The following is a 21499-nucleotide window of genomic DNA, read 5'->3' on the forward strand; positions in this document are numbered from 1 at the left end:
GAAAGAAAGAAAGAAAGAAAGAAAGAAAGAAAGAAAGAAAGAAAGGAGAAAAGAAAAATCAGAGTAGCATTTTTGTGGTAAAAAATGGAAACAAGGTGTATATCCATCAATTGAGGAATAACTCAATAAATTGCAATAAAAAGAATGCAATATAACCTTGTTCTGTAATCAGGAAGCATATTATATGTGATATATAACACACACATATATAATTATATGTGTGTGTGTAGTGGTGTAACAAAACAATGATGGCTACCTCCCCCATTCATCTACCCACAAAGTCCCCCTCCCCCACCCTGTGACAAGTCAAACTCAAAATGTCCAAAACAGAACTCATTACTTTCCCCCCAACCCTCTCTTCTTCTGAACTTCCCTATTTCTGTCAAGGACTCCATTATCCTCTCAGTCACCAAAGCTCACAACCTTTTTGTCATCATCTACCCTTGTTTTTGTTCACCCCACAGAGACAATCAAGTGCCAATTATCATTTCTTTCTCTACAATAAATTTTGAATGTATCTTCTCTCCAATCACACAGCAGCCAACTCCCCCTGGGCTACTTGAATAGCCTGTTGATTGGCCTCCCTACCTCAAATCTCTCCCAATTCCTGTCCATCCTCTAACCAACTAACAAAGTGATTTTCCTAAAGTGTTAGTCTGATCATGTCACTTCCCTGCTCAATAAACCTATGTGGCTCCCTATTACTACATTCCATCTGCCATCTTCGAGATTTTACCCACGTTGTTCCCTATACCTATAATGTTCTCTCTCCCCATCTACAGCTCTTAACATCCCTAATGGTAGAGTGATAAATGTCTCACTTCTCCTACCATCTCAAAACCACAAATAGAGTCATTCCAGAGATCAGCTTCCATTACCTAATCTTGCAGCCCAGACATCCAAAGTAACCTTTCCCCAGTAACTTCATCATTTTCTTTCTTGACTCACCCTTTCCTTCCACTGCAACAATATATTTACAATGACTGTACCGCAATTCTTAGATCTCAAAGTTTATCCACATTTATTTCTTGATCTCTGTATGGAAAAATGAGTGAGGAGGCCACATAGGGGGGAAAAGACCATTCTTTTTTGGTAGTTGTAAATTCAGGGGGAAATGTTTAATATTGAAGCATCTATACAGAGAGTGGAACAGGGAAAGAGAACAGTGGAGAAATGCTGGCTCAGAGTCAGGGATACTGATCTGGAATCCCATCTCAGAAGCTTACAAGGGATGATGATGATGATGATGATGATGATGATGATGATGATGATGATGATGATGATGATGATGGTGATGGTGATGATGGTGATGGTGATGGTGATTGTGGTGGTGATGGTGATGGTGATGGTGATGATGGTGATGGTGATGATAGGGGTGATGATGATGGTGATGGTGATGGTGATGACGGGGGTAGGGTGGTAATGATAAACATATAGTGCTTACTATGAGCTGGGCACTGCTGAGTGCTTTGCCACTGTTATGTTATTTGAGCCTCATAACAACAATGGGAGCTAGGGGCTAATATTATCCCTATTTTACAAATGAAGAGACTGAAGCAAACAGTACCTAAGTGACTTGCCTGTGATTGCACAACGAGAAACTCTCTGAAGCTACACTTGAACTCAGATCTTCCTAATTAGTAGGCCAGTCATTTAACTTTTCAAACCTTCGATGACTTCATCTGGAAACATGACCATATTAACACTCCCACTCTGTACCACATAAGAGGGTTGTAATTAAACAGACTTTGACTATTCAGGAGCCATAGAGAGGAGAGTTATTATTTCACTGGGCCCCTCCCAAATTCATGCATTCATTCAAAAAGCATTTTTTTCAAGAAACTGCACCAGGTTCTAGGGAGACGAAGAGAAAAAAACAAACAGTTCCTGCCCTCAAGAATCTTCCATTCCTCTGGGTACACAGGGAAGGAGGCAGTACGTTACAATAGAAAGGGCCCTGAAAAGGTGGGTTTGGTTTCAACTCTTATGACTATTTGATTGATTGACTGACCCAACATCCCTGGGGGACACATCACTTCATCTCCCTCAGCCTCAGTTTCCCCCTCTGAAAAATGAGGGAGTTGAACTCCCAGGATGATCTCTCAGCTTCCTTCTAGCTCTAGGTCTCTGAATTTATGTATAAAAAACCCAAAATGTCTATCAAATAAATATAAAGTTTCCAAAGGGAGGGGAAGAGGACTCTAGAAATTAGAGGAGCAAGGAAAGGCTTCCTGGAGGAGGAGACATTTAAACTGAGACTTGATCAGGACTAGACACCCTGAAGTGTGCAGAGTTTGCACAGGGGGTACAGAGTGAGAGGTAATAAGGACCCCAGAGGCCATCTTGAGTGCAAGCCCTTCTTTTTATAGAAGAGGATGGCTCGTTAGCTTCAGAGACAGAAACACCTTTCCTAGGATCTCACAGCTGCTAAGTGGAAGAACCAGAAATCGAACCCAGGACTGATCATTCACAGGCCAGGGCTCATTCTGGAAACTGCAGGCTCTAAGGAGACAGATTTCTCTTTGGATAGTCACAAACACTCAGTCTAATGCTGGGAATATTTACTAAGCACTTAATAAGTACAATTTGCGGGGCTTGGGGTTCAGGAGAAGGCTCTGAAAAATGCCAGGCTCAGTCGATGTGCCAGGAGCTTCCCCAATGTCCTAGCTGTGGGCACAGGCAGGGGAACTGTGCACATACGGGGTAGATCTTGGAATAAAGAGGGCGAGGGGCAATGGAAAGTCCTCAGGAATCACTGAGGAAGGAGGAAAGAAACAAGAGGTGAGTACAAGAAGCAGGAAGTGGATTTGAGCTGGAGGAGACCATGTTGTGCAGCTGCAGTCACCTCTAGAGGAAGAAACTGAAGCAGAAAGAATACAAGGGCGAAGACAAGGAATGTGGAGTGAGAGTGTCCAGGTTCAAGGCCTGGCTCTGCCATTTAATGAGAGACAGAGACAGAGACAGAAGGAGACACTTCATTAGCATGATTGGGCATGTATAACCTGTATCAGATGGCTTGCGCCTTGGGGAGTGGGGAAGAAAGGGAGGGAGAAAAAGTGGAACTAAAAGATTTGATGAAAATGAATGTTGAAAACTATCTTTACATGTAATTGGGGAAAACAAGACTATTAGGGAGAGAAAGAGACCTTGAGCAAGTCACTAGCTCCCTGGGCTTCAGTTTCCTCATCTTATTTACAACCCTCTTATCTACAGATAAGGAAACTGAGGCACAGATAGATCACCAAGCTAGTTCTCTTTAAGTGTCTGAAGCAGGAACTGAACCTGGGTTTGTTTGCTTTTGTTTTTGGCTTGAAGTCTAATGCCCTACCCACTTCATTAGTGAAAGTGAATAGGCAGAAGATAGAAGGAAGGAGGAAGCGAATAATGGGTGCAAAGAGGAGAGAGGGGGACGGAAGGAAGCTTGAAGGAGAGCCCGGGGCCCAAAGGAGGAGGGGAAAGGTGAGTATGGAAAGGAGGAGGGGGGGAGGAGGAGAGGAGAGGGGGAGCAGCCAGCAAAGGGCAGCGAGAGGCCTTGCAGTCCCTGCAGGTTCATATCCTGGTTCCTCCAGCCTCTGCAGAAGCCAGCTCCAGGGGCCTTCAGGCTGGCGTGAGCGTGGGGGTGCACACGTCTGTGTGCGTGAGCATGGTTGTGTGTGTGCCTTGGTGTGGGTGCACGTGTGTGTGTGTGTGTGTGTGTGCACGCATTCCGAGGGGACCCTGCACACCTCCAGGAGGCTGGGCAAGGGCTGCCCATCCTCTCCCCCCGGCCGATCGCGCCCCCTCCCCCAGCGCTGTCACACACTTACTTCACAACCTACCCGGGCAGCGCCCACCAAGTTTGCCTGACTTGGAGCTCTCCCTCAGCTGGAGCTGCAGCCGCTGCCCAGCCCCCTCCGCCAGCCCGGGGAAAGCACTTCCAGATTGGCATCTGGACCCGCTCCTTGATTGGATGGCCACCTCCCCTCCTCCTTCTGGCCTCTCCTCCTCTTCCTCCTCCTCCTCCCTTCCCTCTTTTCCCTGACAGCTCCCCTGCCCTGGGGACACTTGGTTTCTCTTTCTGCCCAGCTCACCGGAAGCCAGGCCACACACTCCTGTTGGGCCTGTGGGCTCACTGACCAGCCAGCCTCACCTGCAGGGGTCAAGGGCGCAAAGTAGAGCCATCTCTCCTAAAACCTAAGGGAAAACAAAATCAACTATTTTTCAAAGACAGTATTAAAACCAATATAGTATTAATAATAGATTATTAGTTTGCTTTCATTTAACATAAATTTTAATTTATTCAAAATAAATATATAAAAGTATAAGGGAAAGAATATGTGTGTATACACACATTTATATATGTATATAAAAGTATAAGGGAAGGAAAAGTCTTTAGATCAAATATTTCAGATGATTGACATTCATGCACAAAGAACAAAGCAACGAGTCATTCTCCAAGAGCTGAATGCTCCACAGAAATGAAGAAATTCTCAAAAGACTTGCAAAATATTACCTTCCAAATGAAAGAATGCTTCACATGTAACTCAAAGAGAAATGGAGACCACTAAGGATTCCTGAAACTTCATTTTGACTTAAAAAACTACATATTAACATTATCTAAGCTCTACTATATTTTTATTTCTTTGGTTCAATATTTTCCAATTACATATTAATCTTGTTTGAGCCTTACTCAGGAGTGTTGAAGGTCGAGAGTCTGGGCCATGGCTTGTTTGATGTCTCTTTTCCAAATTACTAATAATAAGAGTTGCACAAATCAAAATAACTCTCCAGTTTCATTTCATATATAGCAAATTGGTAAAGATAATCAAAGAAGGAAATATTCACTATCAGAGGAACTATGGAAAATCAGGCACACTAATGTTTTTTGGTGAGTGTATGAATTGGTTCAGGCATTATGGAAAGCAATTTGGAGTTATGCAAATAAAGTAGACTAAATGTCCAAAGCGTTTGATACAGATTCCACTGTTAGGTAACACTTCCAAAGAGGCCATTAATCAAAAAAAAGAAAGGGCCCCCCAATCTCAAAAATATTTACAGCAACAGTTTTGCAGAAGCACAAATTAAATAAAGTAGATGCCTATTGACTGAGCAATGCTTAAATAAGTGTGAATGTAAGACTTCTATAAGAAGTGATGAGTATCATGAATGTAGGGAAGTGAAGACATATAAGACAAGGGAAAACAAGCAAGCAGACCACAGAAAACAATATATAATCATGAGCATGAAAAGAACAATGACCAGAACACAGATGAAAGGGAACGTTTTACCTCTTGGCCTATTGATATCATATGTCATACCCCAAAAGAATAGAAGAAAGGCACAAAGGACTCACATGTACAACAATATTTCTAGAAGCTCTTTGGAGTTTCTGGGGCAATAAACTAGAAACTGAGGCAGTGCTCATCAATTGAGGAATGGCTGAACAAGTCAGCGTACGTGAATGTGAGGGAATGCTGTTGTGCTGTAAGAAATGATGAAGGAGCTGGTTTCAGAAAAACCTGGAATATTCATATGAACTAAGGCAGAGTGAAATAAGAAGAATCATGGGAACGATTTATATAATGATAATGATATCATAAAGATAAACAATTCTGAAAGACTTTGAAACTGCTCGACACAAGGACCAAGCACAATTCTAGCAGACTCGTGATGAAACACTGTCTGCCTCTAGATAGAAAGTCAATGAACTCAGAATACAGATTAGATATTATGTTTTTGCTTCTGGACATGGTCAAGTCAGGAATTTGTCTTACTTAGCCACACACATTTGTAACAGGTTTTGTTTTCCCTGCTTTCTTTTTTTTTAAGCAATTGGGGTTAAATAGCTTGCTCAAGGTTACACGGCCAGGTGTTTCTGGGTGGGTGCTGAGTGTCTGAGCCCGGGATTCGATCTCCAGGTCTTCTCAACACTGGAGCCGGTGCTCTTACTCGCTGTGCTACCTGGCCGCCCCTTCCCTGCTTTCTTAATGAGAGTAAGGAGTGAGAGAGAATTGAAACCTTAAAATCAAATTAATTTTTTTGAAGTGGACTGTTACAAAATTAACAAAGAAAAGACATGAGAAGATACCCTTCTCTCCTTTGAGGAGGTATGGGGTTTGGAACAGAGAAGTCTATAGTTTAGGAACATTTCATATATTCTCAAGGTTTTTAATACCAGTTTTGTTGATTTCTTTCTTTTCCTCTTCTTCCTTAAAGTATTTTCTTATAAGGTATAGCTTTCTGGCTAGGGAAGGAGAAAGGAAAGAATACAGGAGGTAATTTACTTAATATAAAAACTAATAAATTAATATTTTAAAAAATCTAAGGGAGACATATAGTTGACAAGCTGTATTACAAACTTATACTCCACTCCCATCCTCTACCCCCCCCCCAAAAACCCAGCAAAACCCACACAACAACAGAGAGTTTTTTTGCAAAATGATGATGATGCAAGGAAGCTTCTCTAGGATAAGTGAGGATGGGCACAGGGCAATAGAAAGGAAGCTTGAAGATCAGGGCCCAGATCCAGGCTTTGTCTAACCTTGGGTCACGTGGTTCCATCTTCCTTTTGATTATAGGAATTCTCCGTTTTGCTCCTAAATCTTTCAGTATTTAGTGGCAGTTGTAACTAATATTTATATAACACTTATTATATGCCAGATACTACAATGTGAACTTTATAATTATTTTCTTAACCCTTCACTCACCTGATCACAGTTTCAGAATTGGAAGGAACCTTAGAGGTTATCTAATTAGTCCCTTCTTGTTTACAGAGCAGGGCATTGGGGTTCACTGAGATTAAGGGGAGCTGCCCAAGATCACCTGAGCTATAAATGACAGACAGTATTCAGAGTAGATGCCTGTGCTGGCATCCTCTCGCTCCAGATTCAGCAATATCCCCCCCTGCCCCCACTCCATTAGGCCATTCCAGTGTAATAGTCATCAGCAGCAGCAGAAAGCAACCAAGTGGGCATGTCCTCTACCTCCAAATTCCCCCACCTTCCCACTACACCACTGTGACATTCCTCTTTGTGTGGGGTTCCTTTTGTTTTCTCCAAAAAGGCATGCAACATTGAGGTGAGGGGCCTGGCCTCGTAGTCCCAGGTCCTGCCAAGGGCCCTCCTGGCCCTTTGAGCATAAACAGGCCCTAGACACTCTCAACACCCCTTTGGAAACTACAGAAGACTACATGGGGCAAAGCAGCTGCTTCTCTGCACTGGTGAATAATTTCCATACTCTGCTCTCATGAAAGCACAAGTCTGGACCAAAAAAGGTTTTTTTTTTTTTTTTTTTCCCCTTCACTAAAATCCTCTAATGCCTCAAAGCAGGAGAAATCAAAGTAACCTCGATTTTGGGAACCTCTGCCAGCAGAGTATAAACCAGAGGTGACCACATGGGGACCTCTAGGTCCTCAAGTGCAAACTTTGACTGAATCCAAACATCGCAGAACAAATCCCCTTGATAAAAGAATTTGTTCTATAAAACCTGTACTTAGTCAAAAGGCTGCACCCAAAGACCTAGAAGGCCCCATGTGGCCTCAAGGCTGCAAGTTCCCTACCCTCAGATAAACTCTAACAGGTTCAATCAACCTAGAAAAACAGGCCTACAATAAGTGTCCCCAAAAACCCTAGGAGGCCCAAAGTCCAGGAGCAATGGCGCTGTCCCCAATACGCTTGGCAAGCATAAGCCCCCTTTTGGAAGAAGTCAAAGCAGGGGACAAGGAAGGGGGGAGAGGCAGCCTATTCCACTGGTGGCTGACTATTAATGTGTCCCTATGTCAAACAACTCTCTCTCTCCCCAGTGCTCCTAATGATGTGCTTTGCAAACTTTCGACACTCTCTATGACGGTCGCCACAACCCCCATCACCACCCTCATCACTGCTACCACCATCACCTTCATCAGCTCTGTGGGAGCCGGGAGACAAACAGAACAAATGTATCTTCCGCATGACAATGTTTCACTCTCCTTTCCTCCCAGGTCTCCACGTTCCTGGAGGAGTAGAGGTGCTATCAGAAAGGAGGATTTCTTGACTCTAGCAGCCCTGAGGTCTTTCTCCATATTGCAACAGGGAGGTGGCAGCCCACGTAAGGCAGCACCATGGTCTGGTGGTCCCTGTGGAAAGAGGTAGGTGCCCTGGAAAGGGAAGGAGCCTTTCTGGACTCTATGAAATTGGATACCCTTCCTTTCCATGCCTTTGTTGTATTAAATCAAACTAGTTCTGGATTTGATGTCTTTTTAGCCTGAGCACAGGTGAGGATACTCCTGATCGGGGAGTATCAATGCTAAGATTCCCAGAGGCCACCAAGGAGAGGGAAAAAAAAGGAAGGCAGATGCCAATGTGATCAGGAATTTCTGAGCACATCAGCAATATTAAAATCAGCCGGGAAGAAATTGCGAGAAATTGCCCCATAGTAGACTTGGGTCCTTAGGTAAAGAGGAATGTTCCAATGACAGGGTTACAATTCCCCCCTTTTGACATCAAAGTGACCCTTTACAGTGCTGGGACAACAGGCTTCTCTCGTTGGGTCATGTGTATATTGGGGCCATTGTCAGACTCTACAGATGGAAGTGCCCCCCCACCTTACTCCACATATATTTTGTACCTAAGTACATAGTTCATTTTCTTAGTGTTAGTGTTGTGTGACTATAAGTAGGAGATATATGTATCTATAATAAAGATATATATATATAATATGTAACTATTTTTACATCTATAAATTCTCTATATAAACCTGTTTACCCATATGAATTACACATATAAATATACAATATCAGCATACATGTATGTTTTATGACTGCATGAAATGTTATTGGTAGGAGATATGAATGCATGTATATAAATACACATAAATGTAGATATGCACATACACTTATCTCTGTATAAAGAGACAGAAGGGGATGGTGGAAAGAGAGATGGCCTTCATACCAGGAAGACCAGGGTTAAAATCATCCATCTGACACATATTTTTATGGAGTTGCCCTGAGCACCAAGGAGTTAAATGTTCTAAGTTACAGAGGAAGGTTCCAGGCTATATAGGTGGTGGGAATTTCCATACATGGGGAGTTATTTTTTTATCAATTAAATCACAGGCACAGTCCCTTTCTATCTACTTGTCTGTCTCTCCATCCATTTGTGTGTGTGAGTGTGTGTTTGTGTGTGAGTGTGTGTATGTGTGTGAGTGTGTGTGCGTGTGTTTCCTACTTACTTCCTACAAGCAGGCCTTATTTGAGGCTAGAATACTATTGTTGGGTAAATGAGATTTCTTTGACAAGTGAAAAACACAACACAGAGTTTCAGTATTATTAAGGCTTCATCATCATGTCTCTAGTAGGCCCTAGTACAAAGGACGTTAGTGACTTGGCTTTGATTCAATGATGTCTTCTCTGCTAAAAGTAAGTAACACAAGAAGGTGCAAGATCTGAGTGTAGCACAGGACATTTAAGGCAGAGGAAAAGAACAACTCTCTTTCTGGATTGTGAAATGCGGGAAATGTGAGCAATCTTTTTCCTGCTCAGCAGCGGTTTAGTGCAATGAGTTCTGGGAGGCAGCAAGATTGATCAGCTTTCTCCATTGACCTCTGGAAGCTCTTCCTCAGCCCCATGACCCGACCCTTTTACATCATTATCTGAAGCCATTACCTGGATTGGTAAGATACCACATTCATAAATTCAATCTAGTCAAACCCAGTCCAATTCAGTTAAATCTCCTCCAATAAGAATTCGTTAAATTCCTGCCATGTCCTAGATGTAGGAGCTATGGTGACAGGAAGAGGAATATTTCTTCTAATAAGGAGTTAATATTTCACTATGGGGACACAACATGGAAACAGGTAAATGTATGTCTGATAATTTGAGGAGGAAAAGATAACTAACCATTTTGGGCATTGGGAAAACCTTTCTTTAGTATTTAGCAGCACTTAAACGGAGCCTTGAAGGAATCAAATGATAGAAGGATGCATTCCAGGCACGTATAAAGACATGAAGGGAGGAGAGAGATTGTAGAGTTCGAGGAACAGTCAATGGGCCACTTTGTCTGTGCCAAGGGAGTAATAGGCAATAAACCTGTAAAGTTTTGATGGAACCAGATGGTGCAGCTTTGTTACAACACAATGAGAACTTGGTGTTTTATCCTGAACAGCAGAGTATCATAATTGTTTGAGTAAGGAAGCAATATGGACAGTCTTGTATTTTAGGAAGATGTTTTGTTGTTGTTATGGACTATGGATTGGAAAAGAGGAAGTGTGGAAGCCAGGAGTGCAATGAGGAGGTGTTTTCAATAGTCTATGTAAGGGTGACTACTGCCTGAACTTGGCTGACAGCTGTGTGAGTAGAAAGAACAGGCACAGTAATAGAGGGTTGCAGAGACAGAACTGTAAGATCATTGGTTATAGGAAGAAAGAGTTACTCATTGGTATAAGAACCAAAGTGGACTCTTAGGCTGTGAACTTTCTTGACTGAAAGAATGGTATGGCCTGAATAGAAATAGAAAACATTGGAGGACTGGTCCAGCAGGAGAAAAGAGAAAGCTCCTCTGGGGAGATGGTTGTGACCCAAGCCCCTTGTCTAAATGTGCTCATTTTTTATTGCAGACCTGCCAAGCAGAAATTATCCTATCCATTAAATGTAAACTTCTTGTAAATGTGAACTATTTTTCATTTTCAAATATTCTTTTTGCCCCATAGATTCCCTTTTTTCTCTCACGACGCAGCTCAGCATTCCCTTCTACATGAAGGTGCTTTTAATTTTCCAAATTTCTACTGACCTCTTTCCCTAACCACTGTGAAGCAAACCAATGGTCCACTTGATGCTTCTTCTAGAAATATTAGGAAATTATTTTTCTTAGCCTCCTAGTCTGAATTCTTAGGACTTATATAAGGGAGGAACCTTATCAATCTTTCTTTAACTATCATTAAATCCTTTACATCCCTTTCCCCTTAGCAGAGGTGTAACCACTTTTTTGAGGAAGCTGGTTAAGAAATTCATGGAGAGACTTCATTCTCCCTTTTGATAGAATGAGAACAGTGACCAACTAAGGGTAAGAGGCCTGGCTTTGATCCACTTAAGAGAAAATCCTTCTTTTTCTTCCTTGACTGGAATAAGGAAATGATGTTATAATAACACTAGGTCAGTTATTATAGAGTCCAGACTTCTCAATTTAACCAATTAATCAAAGCTATGATATATATGTGAATAAAGCTTAGGGTTCAATTGAATCAACCAATCAATCAAAGGCATTAAACTAGACGTGAAAAATATTTGATTTGAAAAAAGGGAAGATGATTAGATGAAAGGAAATAATGCTACTTAAGACGTGTATTGAGATTGGTTGAGGATGCAGTCACATCCTTTGAGTCTTGTACAAAATAGCAAACAAGTTTGGAATTGACCATTCATGTGTCTGGAGGCATAGAGGAGAGACAAGTTCCAGCCAAATCCCTGAAAGGGAATTATTTGGGGAAGGGTGAGGGAAAGAATATCTATCAACTCCCCCTGACCTTGACCAGAAATGATTTTTGTGTACTTCAAAAAGTTGGAGGACTTGATCTTCTCATTAGGGCACTAGAAGCATTCTCAGAACAGCTAATGATCCAAAGAAAAACTAGACATACTAAGAAACATCAGCTTTAGTATCCCACAAAGATACTGATAGAAAGCTATACTATGTCTAAGAAGAATTTCATATTAGGCCCATTAAGAAAAGAAAAGGACTTCTTCTAAAAGGACTTCCATGAATTGTGACTTTACTACATGACTTCTATCTTGAGCTCACTTTCCCTTAAACTATGTATACACTTGTGGGGGCAAGTCTCCCCACTTTTTGGTGAAGGATATTTTGTACCAATTGCTCTTACTTTGACAGCTTGGTAAATACCTGTTTCTAAGTGTCTGCCTGACTGATAGCAACTGCTAATCATCAGGGAAACATGCTGGTGGGGGCTCATGCGACAAAATATAGAAAATCATTCCTCAGTTCCTAAAAATCCCCTAGAACTCAGAGAGGAGAAGTGGTCAGCCATCGTCTGCCTGCCAGAGCAAATGGAGTTTGGGATAGCAGCCCCCAAATCTGGACTACAATCAAAGAGAAGGAATAAGCCTTTGATGCAATGATGTAGAAAAGTTTGCTGAATTGAATTGAATGCCAAGAAAGCCTACTGACAGAACAATATAGACATGGTCTTATAAAATATCTGGGTAGCTGAGCTCCAGAAAGGAGCGATAATTTGTCCACACTCACCCATCGTCAGAGTTAGGACTAGAGTCTAAACTGCCTGATTCTCTATATTTTATATTCTATATTCTTTCCACTACATTACAGGTAGTAGAAAGAAGATTCTCTTGAGTTCCTACCACCTCATACCAACTCTAAGTTGGAAAGGACTCAGAAACAAATTAGTTCCACCTGATCCTGAAGCCAGCAGCTAACAGATTGGCAGATGACACAAAGTTGGTAAGAATAATAAATCCACCAAAGGACAGAGTCAGCATTTAAAAAGATTTGTCAGGTCAGAATGTTAAGCCAAGGGGTGGCTAGGTGGCTCAGTGAATAGAGCACCAACCCTGGACTCAGGAGGATCTGAGTTCAAACGTGATCTCAGACACTTAACACTTACTAGCCCTGTGACCTTGAGAAGTCACTTAACCCCAATTGCCCCTCCAAAAGAAAAAAATAAAAAATAAAGTATATTAAGCCAAATAGGTAAATTTAATAGACTTCTACTTGAATTAAAAAAAATTTCAATTTCACAAGTACAAAATTAATCAATCAACCAGCAGGTATTAAGTACTTACTATATGCCAGGCTAGGGACTGGGGTAGGCATTGTATATGAGGGACATATGACCAGATGGCTCTTCTAAAAAATAGCTGTGAGTTTCAATGCGTCACAGATCCAATGAGTCAACAGTGAAACATGATAGTCAAGAAGGCTAATTGTGATTGTAGGCTGTATTGAGACAATTGTCTTGTATCTAGGGATAAAGAGGTGATAGTCCCACTTATTTTACCATGAGTAAACCATTTCTGGAGTGTGTGACCTCAGAGGGCGGAACTAAACAGATAAATGCAGGCTTGATGTCAGGGGGAAGAAATAAAACTACTTCCCTTGAATTAAAGCTATCTGTAAGTAGAGAGGCATGAATCAGTGGGTGGTGGGTCTATCCTCACTAAAGGTCTTCAAGAAAATATTGGATTCACATCTGTAGGGTATATTTTGGAGGAGAGTTTTTTTTTCAAGGTATCCAACACAAGAGTCTAAGAGACTTTCCCCAAGGTCGTCCAAATAGGTGTCAGAGGCTGGCCTTGAAGCCAAATCTTTCTGGCTCTGAGGTCAGCTCCCTATCCACTATGTCCCTTAAAAACTATTCAGATAGTCTTTGCTTAAAGACCTCCAGGAAGGCAGGGCCCAACCTCCTAGGATTCTGGACAGCTGTGATTGTCAGGAACTATTCCGTTGAACCAAAATTTACCTCCTTTGTAACTTCACTGATTGCTTCAGATTTTAACCCCAAAGATAGAATTATCTACCCATCAGAGATACTATGTAATGATGTTTCCACAGCCAGAAAATACATTTTCATTTCAAAAGTGCCTTCCAGAATGAGAAGGCCTTAACTAAGAAGAATGAAAATCAAAGAAGGAGTAGAGGTAGTCTTTTAGACATGAAGAGAAAAACCAGGTTCAAACGCTGCCTCTAACGGTTATTAATGAAGGAAAAAAAAAAAAAACGGGCTGCATAGTGGGCCACTGAGGGAGATGGCTGGGATCAGCTGGGTTGGGTCAGTGTCCCTGCCTTCCAACTATGTAAACAGCCTCTTAGAGCACCCCGTCATAAGGCAAGTCCTGAAGAGGCTTTTCAGGCTCCTTTCCTAACTCTTTGGGATCCTCCACAGGATCAGACATTAGAGAGAATCTTGGGGAGCAACCAAGAGTCCACAATACATAAAGATTGGTCAGAAGGACTGAGGATATTAAGCCTGGTGAAGTCTAAGGTGTGTGTGTGTGTGTGTGTGTGTGTGTGTGTGTGTGTTTGTGTGCGTTTGAGGATGGGGGAGATGATGACTGGCTTCAACTCTGTGACGGGGCCATCATATAAAAGAGGGGTTAGATTTGGTCCCAAACAGCAGAGTCAAGAGAAAGGAGGGGAGAGCTGAAAATCGTTTAAACTTGATGTCAGGGAACAAACAAAACACAAAAACAAACTAAAACCAACAAACTTCTTCACAATGAGAATTGGCTGAAATTGGAAGGAATTGGAGTGGCTAGGATCTCCTGCTTTGTAGGTCTTCAAACAGCAGCTGGATGACCCCTTGTTGGGCACCTCACAGTGGAGATCCCTTTCACGTATAGCTGGGTTCAATGGCTAGTAAGGCTCCTTCCAGCTCTTGAATTGTGCAATCGTGTCCAGGACAAACCCTAAGAATCTCAGAAAAGGACATGTTGAAAATAGAAGATGTGATTAATCTGTGATCTAGCGGGAGTGTTCTCTTAGACCCCAGGACTCTGTAGAAAGGAATGTGCCCTCCCTTCACTAATCTCTATGTCCATCTCCTTTTGCTCTTTCCCTCTGTGAGGAGAAGGACTGGGTTAACCAGTTCTTCTGACTTGTGCTGGAAGAGGTGGGGGTTTCCCCCTCTGTCATTTTGTACACACCATCCCTCCCATCCCCCAACCACGCAAGCACAGAAGCTTAGAGATGGGAAGGACCTCAGAGGCCATCTAATCATAGGATCTTAGAAGTAACATTAGCAATGATCGGGTCCTCCTTGCTTAACAGAAGATGCCCATGGAAGTTAAGGACTTGCTTAAGTTCACACAGGTAGCAAGTAGCCCAGGTGGGTGTTGAACCTACATCCTCTGATTCCAAGCATACCTCTTTTCCCAGTACACCATGGACTCATCATTGTGGCGTGTGTGTGCCCTTGTATGTGTGTGTCTGTATGTAATGGAACTGTCTGCCAGTCTGGTGAAACTTATGGACCCATTCTCAAAATTACGCTTAAATAGTCCTCATTCTCACCAAGGAAAGAGAGTAAAGGGAGACAAAGGAAAGCCTAGTTAGGAGGAGGGTGTGCTCCTATCTTCAGAGACCTGGGATCTAAAAGAACACTCCCACTAGATCACAGATTAATCACATCTTTGTTATGGGAATGGGAATCTAAGATCTTTCCTGCCCCTAGGCCCTTTGATAGGCTTAAGTGACTTTGAGAACCTTCTTTGATTTGAAAATATACTCTGCCCCCTAATAGGCTGAATGTGGTCACTTGGAGCCTGTGGCAGGAGGCTTGTTTTTCAGGAATGCCCACACCTTAATGCTTTGTGATTGGGCAGTGGGTCCTGAGGGCTGTGATGGTCTCTGACCCAGGAGAAGGCTATATATACCCCGATGTGAGGCTTTGTTTTGAGGTTCACTTTGAGAAGAGTTGTGTGACTTGACCAGATGAGACTCTGGGCAGCCGTTGAGCCCCTGGCTTTGAAAACCCAGATGTTGGTGCTTCCCTCTCTGGTAACTGACTAAGTATGGATGTAATGGTCAGACAGTTGGAAGACTGTCTACTAATGTTTCTCTGTATTTGTTGTCTGCTTGTAACTTGTTTGTATTCTCTGAAGTTCAGGGTACTGACCTTTTCCCCCTGAACTAGGTAAATGACATAGGTTTGCTTAAAGCAAGATTGTTAACCCATTCTGAGTTGCTTTCCTTTAGGAAAGCAGATCTTAGAACCTGTGTTGGCAGCCACCCTGGGTATGCTAGGGTGCTTGCTGCTGCAATCTTCTATGTTCAACCTTCCCTTTTCTGAGATTCTTGGGGTTTGTCTTGGACTTGATTACAGAATATGAGAGCTGGAAAGAGCCTCAGTAGCCATCTAGAACAACCAAGTGTGAAAGGAATCCCCACGCTAATTCATCTAACAAGGGGTCTTCCAACTGTTGTTTGAAGACCTATAAAGCAAAGGGTCCCAGCCTCTCCAAGAAACCTGTTCCAATTTTACAATTTTCAGAAATTTATTATTGGGAAAAATTCTAATTTTTCATAGACTGTTGATCACAGAATCGTGGAATTTGAAAGCTGGAAGGAGACTTGACAGGATCAAGTTCAGCTGTATGTGAAAGGGACCCACTGGAGGGGGGAGGATAGCAGAGGTCAGAGCTTCTCTGCCCATCAGCAGTGGGCTCGGGTCTATGGGTGGCTCCTGCACCTCCAGCCTGGGTGAGAAAGAGGGATCAAGCCTCAACAAAACAAAACAGAACAAAGCAAACACAAGACCACGGAGCCTAGGTCAAGAACCCTTACTGCTTCTCTGACAGGCACCAGAAAAAGAACCATCTCTCTGGTTGGATGCTCTCAGCTTATCACTGTCCTATATAAAAGGGGCCACCAAAAACCAAAGCCAGTCTTCTAGCCATGGTCCAGCCAGGGCAAAGTAGAATGGGCCAATCTTCTTCGTCCTGGACATTATACTTCCCTAAAACCATCCTGAGACTGTCAGATTTCTGAGATGCCATATCACACTATTGACTCATATTGAGCATTCAGTCTACTGACATGCTGAGACTGTTTTCAGCTGAATGACTGTTTAGGCACTGCCAACCTCTTTCCCAATGTGCCATCTTGTACTTGTGAAGCTGATTTTCTTTTAATGGGGGTGGAAAATGAACATTTATACTTAACAAAATTATATTCTATTCTATGCATCCCAATATTCTAACATGTCAAGATGCTTTTGAATTCAATCTGTCACCCAGCGTGATCACTCCTCCTCATATTTATAAATGTGGTAATAGTACCATCTATCCATTTATACAAGTCAATATTAAAACAGGAGAGGAGGAAGCAAAAATCTCTCTGCTCAAGACCTTTCTAGTTGACATCAAGTCTTATTGACTGTTCTTTGTATCTGGCCATCCAACCAATTTCCTAATTACCTTCTCATCTGATAATGGTTTCTGTCCTTGCCCTTGGACTTTGAGGGGCAGGGTGATTTTGTGGCAATAGTACAAGTCAATAGAACTGAATTTATATTATGTCTCTCTTCTTGTCTATATGATTTGGGGCAAATTTCTTCCCTATTTCTGGGAATTTTTCATGCCAGGAAATTGATAGGTTCAGAGTAGATGGGGGTCCCTGCTAGATAAAATCTGTGATTCTGAAACAATGGGGAATTCATGAAGCATGTGGGAAGGGGAAGTTGTTCTGCCCTTTTATAAAGAGAAGATGTTAGCAAAGCCTCCCTCTGGCCTTGTGACAGAGACACAACTCTCCTCTCCCATAGCTTCCTCTTTGGCACAGCCATCCTCCTCACTGTCCTAGGGTGGGACCCTCAGCAAGTCCCTTTACCTTTCTAGGCTTCATTTCTTCATTGGAAAAATGATGAGGTTAGATTTGATTACACTCAGGTCTCTCCTAGCTCTCAAACTATGATTCAATGATGTAAGGAATTATAGTCATGTATTTCCTAAGGGTAGCTAGGTAGTACAGGAAGACATCTCCCTGAGCTCAAATCTGGCCTAAAATACTACGTAACAGTGTGATCCTGGGCAAGTCATTTAACCCTGTTTACCCCAGTTTCCTCATCTGCAAAATGAGCTGAAGAAGGAAATGGAAAACCACTTCAGTGACTTTGCCAGAAAAACCCAATAGGGAGACATGACTGAAAAAAAAAAAAAGACTGAACAACAATTTGCTAAGGGGGGGGGGGGTCAGGGCTTATGAACCCATTGCCCGTTGTGCTAAGAAGGGATTGCCTCTTTTCTTTCCATTGATAATGAAACATAATAGCCAGAGTTTTGCTGTATTAACGTCCTAACCATGAAGAGCTGCTATTCAGCCTTTCCTAGGAAGGGAAAGTGAGACTCTGAAGATATTATCTGTATGCTTTGAAGCAACTTAAAAGGGCAGGGCATTTCTTCCCACTTCTCACTGTTGAAAACAAAAGAAAAAGCCAGACAGATGGGAAGCCCCTGGAGGAAGCCTTAAATGACCTATGGATTAGATGCCACTCTATTCCTCTCTAATTGTGTGACCTTAGGTAAGTCACTTACTATCTTTGAGTCTCTGTTTCTTCATTTATAAAATAAGGACACTAAAATGCCTGTTGCAACTGTCATGCTGGAATTTTGTGAGAATCCAATTTTAAAATTGTATATGTGAAACTTCATTTAAAAATGGTAAGCCGCCATGGAAATATGAAAGAGGATCATTGCCAAAGGTCAAGTATGAAACAATAAACATTTATTAAGCTCCCACCATTTGTCAGACACTATGATAACTGGGGATATAAAGAGGCAAAAGACAGTCCCTGTCCTCCAGGAGCTCACAATCTAATGAAAAATCCCCTACAGAATTAATATGTATGGATATTGTGTGCACTAAATTGGAAAATTCCATATGAAATATGCCATTTTGAAAATGCTTTCAGGACAAAACATTACATCTTCCTTCCTCTTATTTCACCCTGCCTGACCCCCCCTTTCCCCACCAAAACTTCTTAGCTAAAGCCTTAGTATGCTATCCTTTCTCTCCTTTTGCCCACAATTGGACTTTCCGTATTTTGACCCTGAGTCATTTTAAAAGAAATGCAAACATTGTGGTAAACCTCCTCAACATTTTTAACCCCCAAACCTCAAGGGATGGATGATTTCTATATTGAGGCAGCAGATGGTGAAAGGGGGTAAGGGAAGAGGGCAAGAATCAGCTGGAGCTGCTGGCTAGGCCCGGTCAAAGCTCAGAAGAGTCATCCCTTCCTGTGGCCCTCCCAAAGGCTAACATGTTCTTGGACAAAGGAAAAGAGCTAAGAAATGAAGGAGGGAGGGAATAAGCATTTATATAGCACCTACTGTATTCTAGTCATTGTGCTAAGAGCTTTACAAATATCTCATTTTATCTTCACAACAACCATGTGAGAGAGAGGTGCTGCTGCTGTTCCCATTTTACATTTGGGGAAACTGAAGCAGATAGCGGCTGTAACTTCCCCCAAATCATTTTCAAAATAGTGTGCTCATCTGTGCAAAATCTTTAAATCTGATGCAAAAAAGTCTCCATGCACAGTAATTCTTTAGATGGTGAATTCCTTAGAAGGGCAGAGACTTTTGTTGTTTTTGGTTCCCCAGTATCTGGGGCCAGATTTGAATAATACCTAATATTTATATAGCCCTAACTCTGTTCCAGACACTGTGCTAAGTGCTTTTACCACTATGATTTTATGTGATCCTCATAGCAACCCTGTAACTATGTAAAAGTAAATATGTGAGGTAGGTGCTATTATCGCCCACATTTTATAGATGAGGAAACTGCGGTAAACAAGGGTCGAGTGATTTGCCCAGGTCACACAGGTAGTCAGTGTCTGAGGCAGAATTTGAACTCAGGTCTTCCTGAATCTAGGCCCAGCACTCTTTCCTTTGTGTCACCTAGCTACCTCTATAGAGGTATATGTCAAAACAGTTATAGTTTGTGGGCCTTCCTGTTCAAAATCACTAGCCTACAAGTTTCATGGAAACACCCCTTCTTAAAGTGGTAAAGAATCAAGTTGCAGAGAATGCTAGAAGGGACTGTAGAATTTTAGCATTGGATGGAAACTTTGTGTGTAGGATATCGGAGCTAGAAGGCCCCTTCAATCCAATATTGGAACTGGGAAGGATTTAGTACAGAGAATGTTAGTTTGAGAAGACTCTTAGAATGTCAAGAGCCCAGAATACTACAATTGGAGGGACTGAGAACAGATCATTAACATAACGGGATTAGGGAGAAGATGACCAGAGACCCAGCTCCATCTAGAAGAGCTTCCCCAATCAACCCGAAGATATTCTGGGAAAGGGGCCTTTGTCTGGAAGCATGTAGAAGCATCAGCCCATGGGCGTCTTGCTGATACACACAGGAAACTCCTGAGAATTGGCCGGGCTAGACTCAAGGTCAAGGAAGTTGAAGTCAAGATTTGTAGAGAGGCTGCACTTCATGGGGGTCTCTAGCAGCAAAGGACCAGTGAACTTGCAGGGAAATGAGAAGATAGAACGTCTCCTCAGGAACAGCACTTAGAGCACCAAATGTTGCTGATGAAAGGGACCTTAGGACACAATCCAAGGTTCCTGAATCCCAATTTGGTTCTCTTTCCATTATGCCACAAGGGTTCCTTTTTTGGAGTCAGGAGGGACCTGAATCCGAATCCTCCCTCTGATAGTCATTTGATATCTGATATAACAAGACGTTGCTTTTCTCTGAGCCTTCTTGACTGGGAAAATGGGAATAATAAGGTCCTAAGGGCAACTTCTTGTTACAACGACTTCATAGGATTGCAACAAGGACAGAATAAGTTGTTTGTACATCTTAAAGCACCATATAAGTGTCAACTGTTTTTATTCTCACAAATGGCAGCCGATACATGCCCCTTGGTCAGAGAAATTCCTTCCTATTCCTCTGGAAACTGGGCACTGGATGGCTTTATTCTTGTTAGACTAAAATGGCCAAAATTGACCCATGTTCAACTAACATCAGTGGAGTGGAGTCAATCAATATTTAGTGTTATGGAGCATACAGAAATGAAAATTTTTGTTTAAGCAGACACTGCTGGCCCATTTTTTGGTACCATGTGGTAGGCAACAAGGAGTCATCATTTAAGGTTCATTTAAAGACCAAAGGGGAATTAGGAGTAACTATTTGCTGTGGGTGGTTCAATCCTGTTTTGAATTGCTCTAATTATTAGGATTTTACATGTTGGAACCTAGAATGTTACAGATAAAATGTCAGAAAGTCGGAGCCAGAAGAGCCTTGGAACATAGAATCTTATGGTTAGAAAGTGCCTTAGAACATAGCATGCTGGCTATGAGGTAAGAAAGAATGAACATACAATGTTAGAATGTAAAACGTTAGAGTTGAAAGTGACTACTCCCGTGTTAGAATGTCAGAATTGCAAGGAATCCCCTTTCTGCTCCCTGTTCCACCCCATGCCCTGAGTTATCATTTTCTTTGAAATAACATGCTTAAAAATATGGTTTATCAAAAGTCTCCATTGATAATGGCTAACACATCTACTTCCCGACAATTCCGGTAAACTCCGCGAAGCAGCAGGGCATTGGGGTGGCTATTGAGGAAGTGGAAATCATTCCATTGGTCTTGCTGCCTTTAAACACTCATTTTGAGAAATACTTTTCATAAATCTCTTCTGGAAAACCAAAGTGCTTGTTGGCATTTTGATATCTCTGAAATATCATCTCCAGCACCAGTAGAGGAGCCCGAGAACCATCATGCTAAGTAGATAGCCCCTTCCCTGGGAAAAAAACCAAACCTCTTTATATAAATCTGCCTTAAAAGTGGTGATGAATTACATTACTTCATAGCCCTGCTAACCTGCAGAGGGTAAAGTCCAGACAGGTTGAGAAATGGAACATGAGGACATAAAGAAGACAATTCCATTAGCTCCCATCAAGGAGAAGGTCATGGGAGAGGGGGGCGGGGACCCAGATGCATGGTGCATGCTGAAGGAAAGGGAATAAACCGTACCTATGGAGGAGATGAGAGATGGAGTATATGTT

At 42.2% G+C, this 21499-nt stretch overlaps 1 protein-coding gene and 1 long non-coding RNA gene across 5 annotated transcripts in view; one reads left to right on the forward strand and one right to left on the reverse strand.

The window, feature by feature from the left end:
* Nucleotides 1-3963, reverse strand: part of LOC138165296 (FGGY carbohydrate kinase domain-containing protein-like) — a 545803-nt gene extending 541840 nt beyond the window's left edge. For 2 of the 4 annotated variants that reach the window (XM_069093467.1, XM_069093466.1), the window contains exon 1: nt 3807-3942. Coding sequence is in view for 2 of the 4 variants with exons in the window: in XM_069093464.1 (XP_068949565.1) it covers nt 3819-3928 (110 nt within the window). In the remaining 2 variants the exon portion in view is untranslated. Of the gene's footprint in view, nt 1-3806 lie in introns of all 4 variants that reach the window. The other 2 variants (XM_069093464.1, XM_069093465.1) reach the window with 2 other exon arrangements.
* The window catches only part of LOC138165299 (uncharacterized), a 37456-nt gene continuing 19171 nt past the window's right edge, over nt 3215-21499 (forward strand). Inside the window, exons 1-2 of the long non-coding RNA XR_011169334.1 lie at nt 3215-3459; nt 7958-8104. This is a non-coding gene — a long non-coding RNA (uncharacterized lncRNA). The remainder of the gene's footprint in view (nt 3460-7957; nt 8105-21499) is intronic.

This window comes from Petaurus breviceps, unplaced genomic scaffold, assembly GCF_028583685.1.
Source record: "Petaurus breviceps papuanus isolate PSGF00001 unplaced genomic scaffold, PetGlider_PUasm1.0 208, whole genome shotgun sequence".
Lineage (NCBI taxonomy): Eukaryota > Metazoa > Chordata > Mammalia > Diprotodontia > Petauridae > Petaurus > Petaurus breviceps.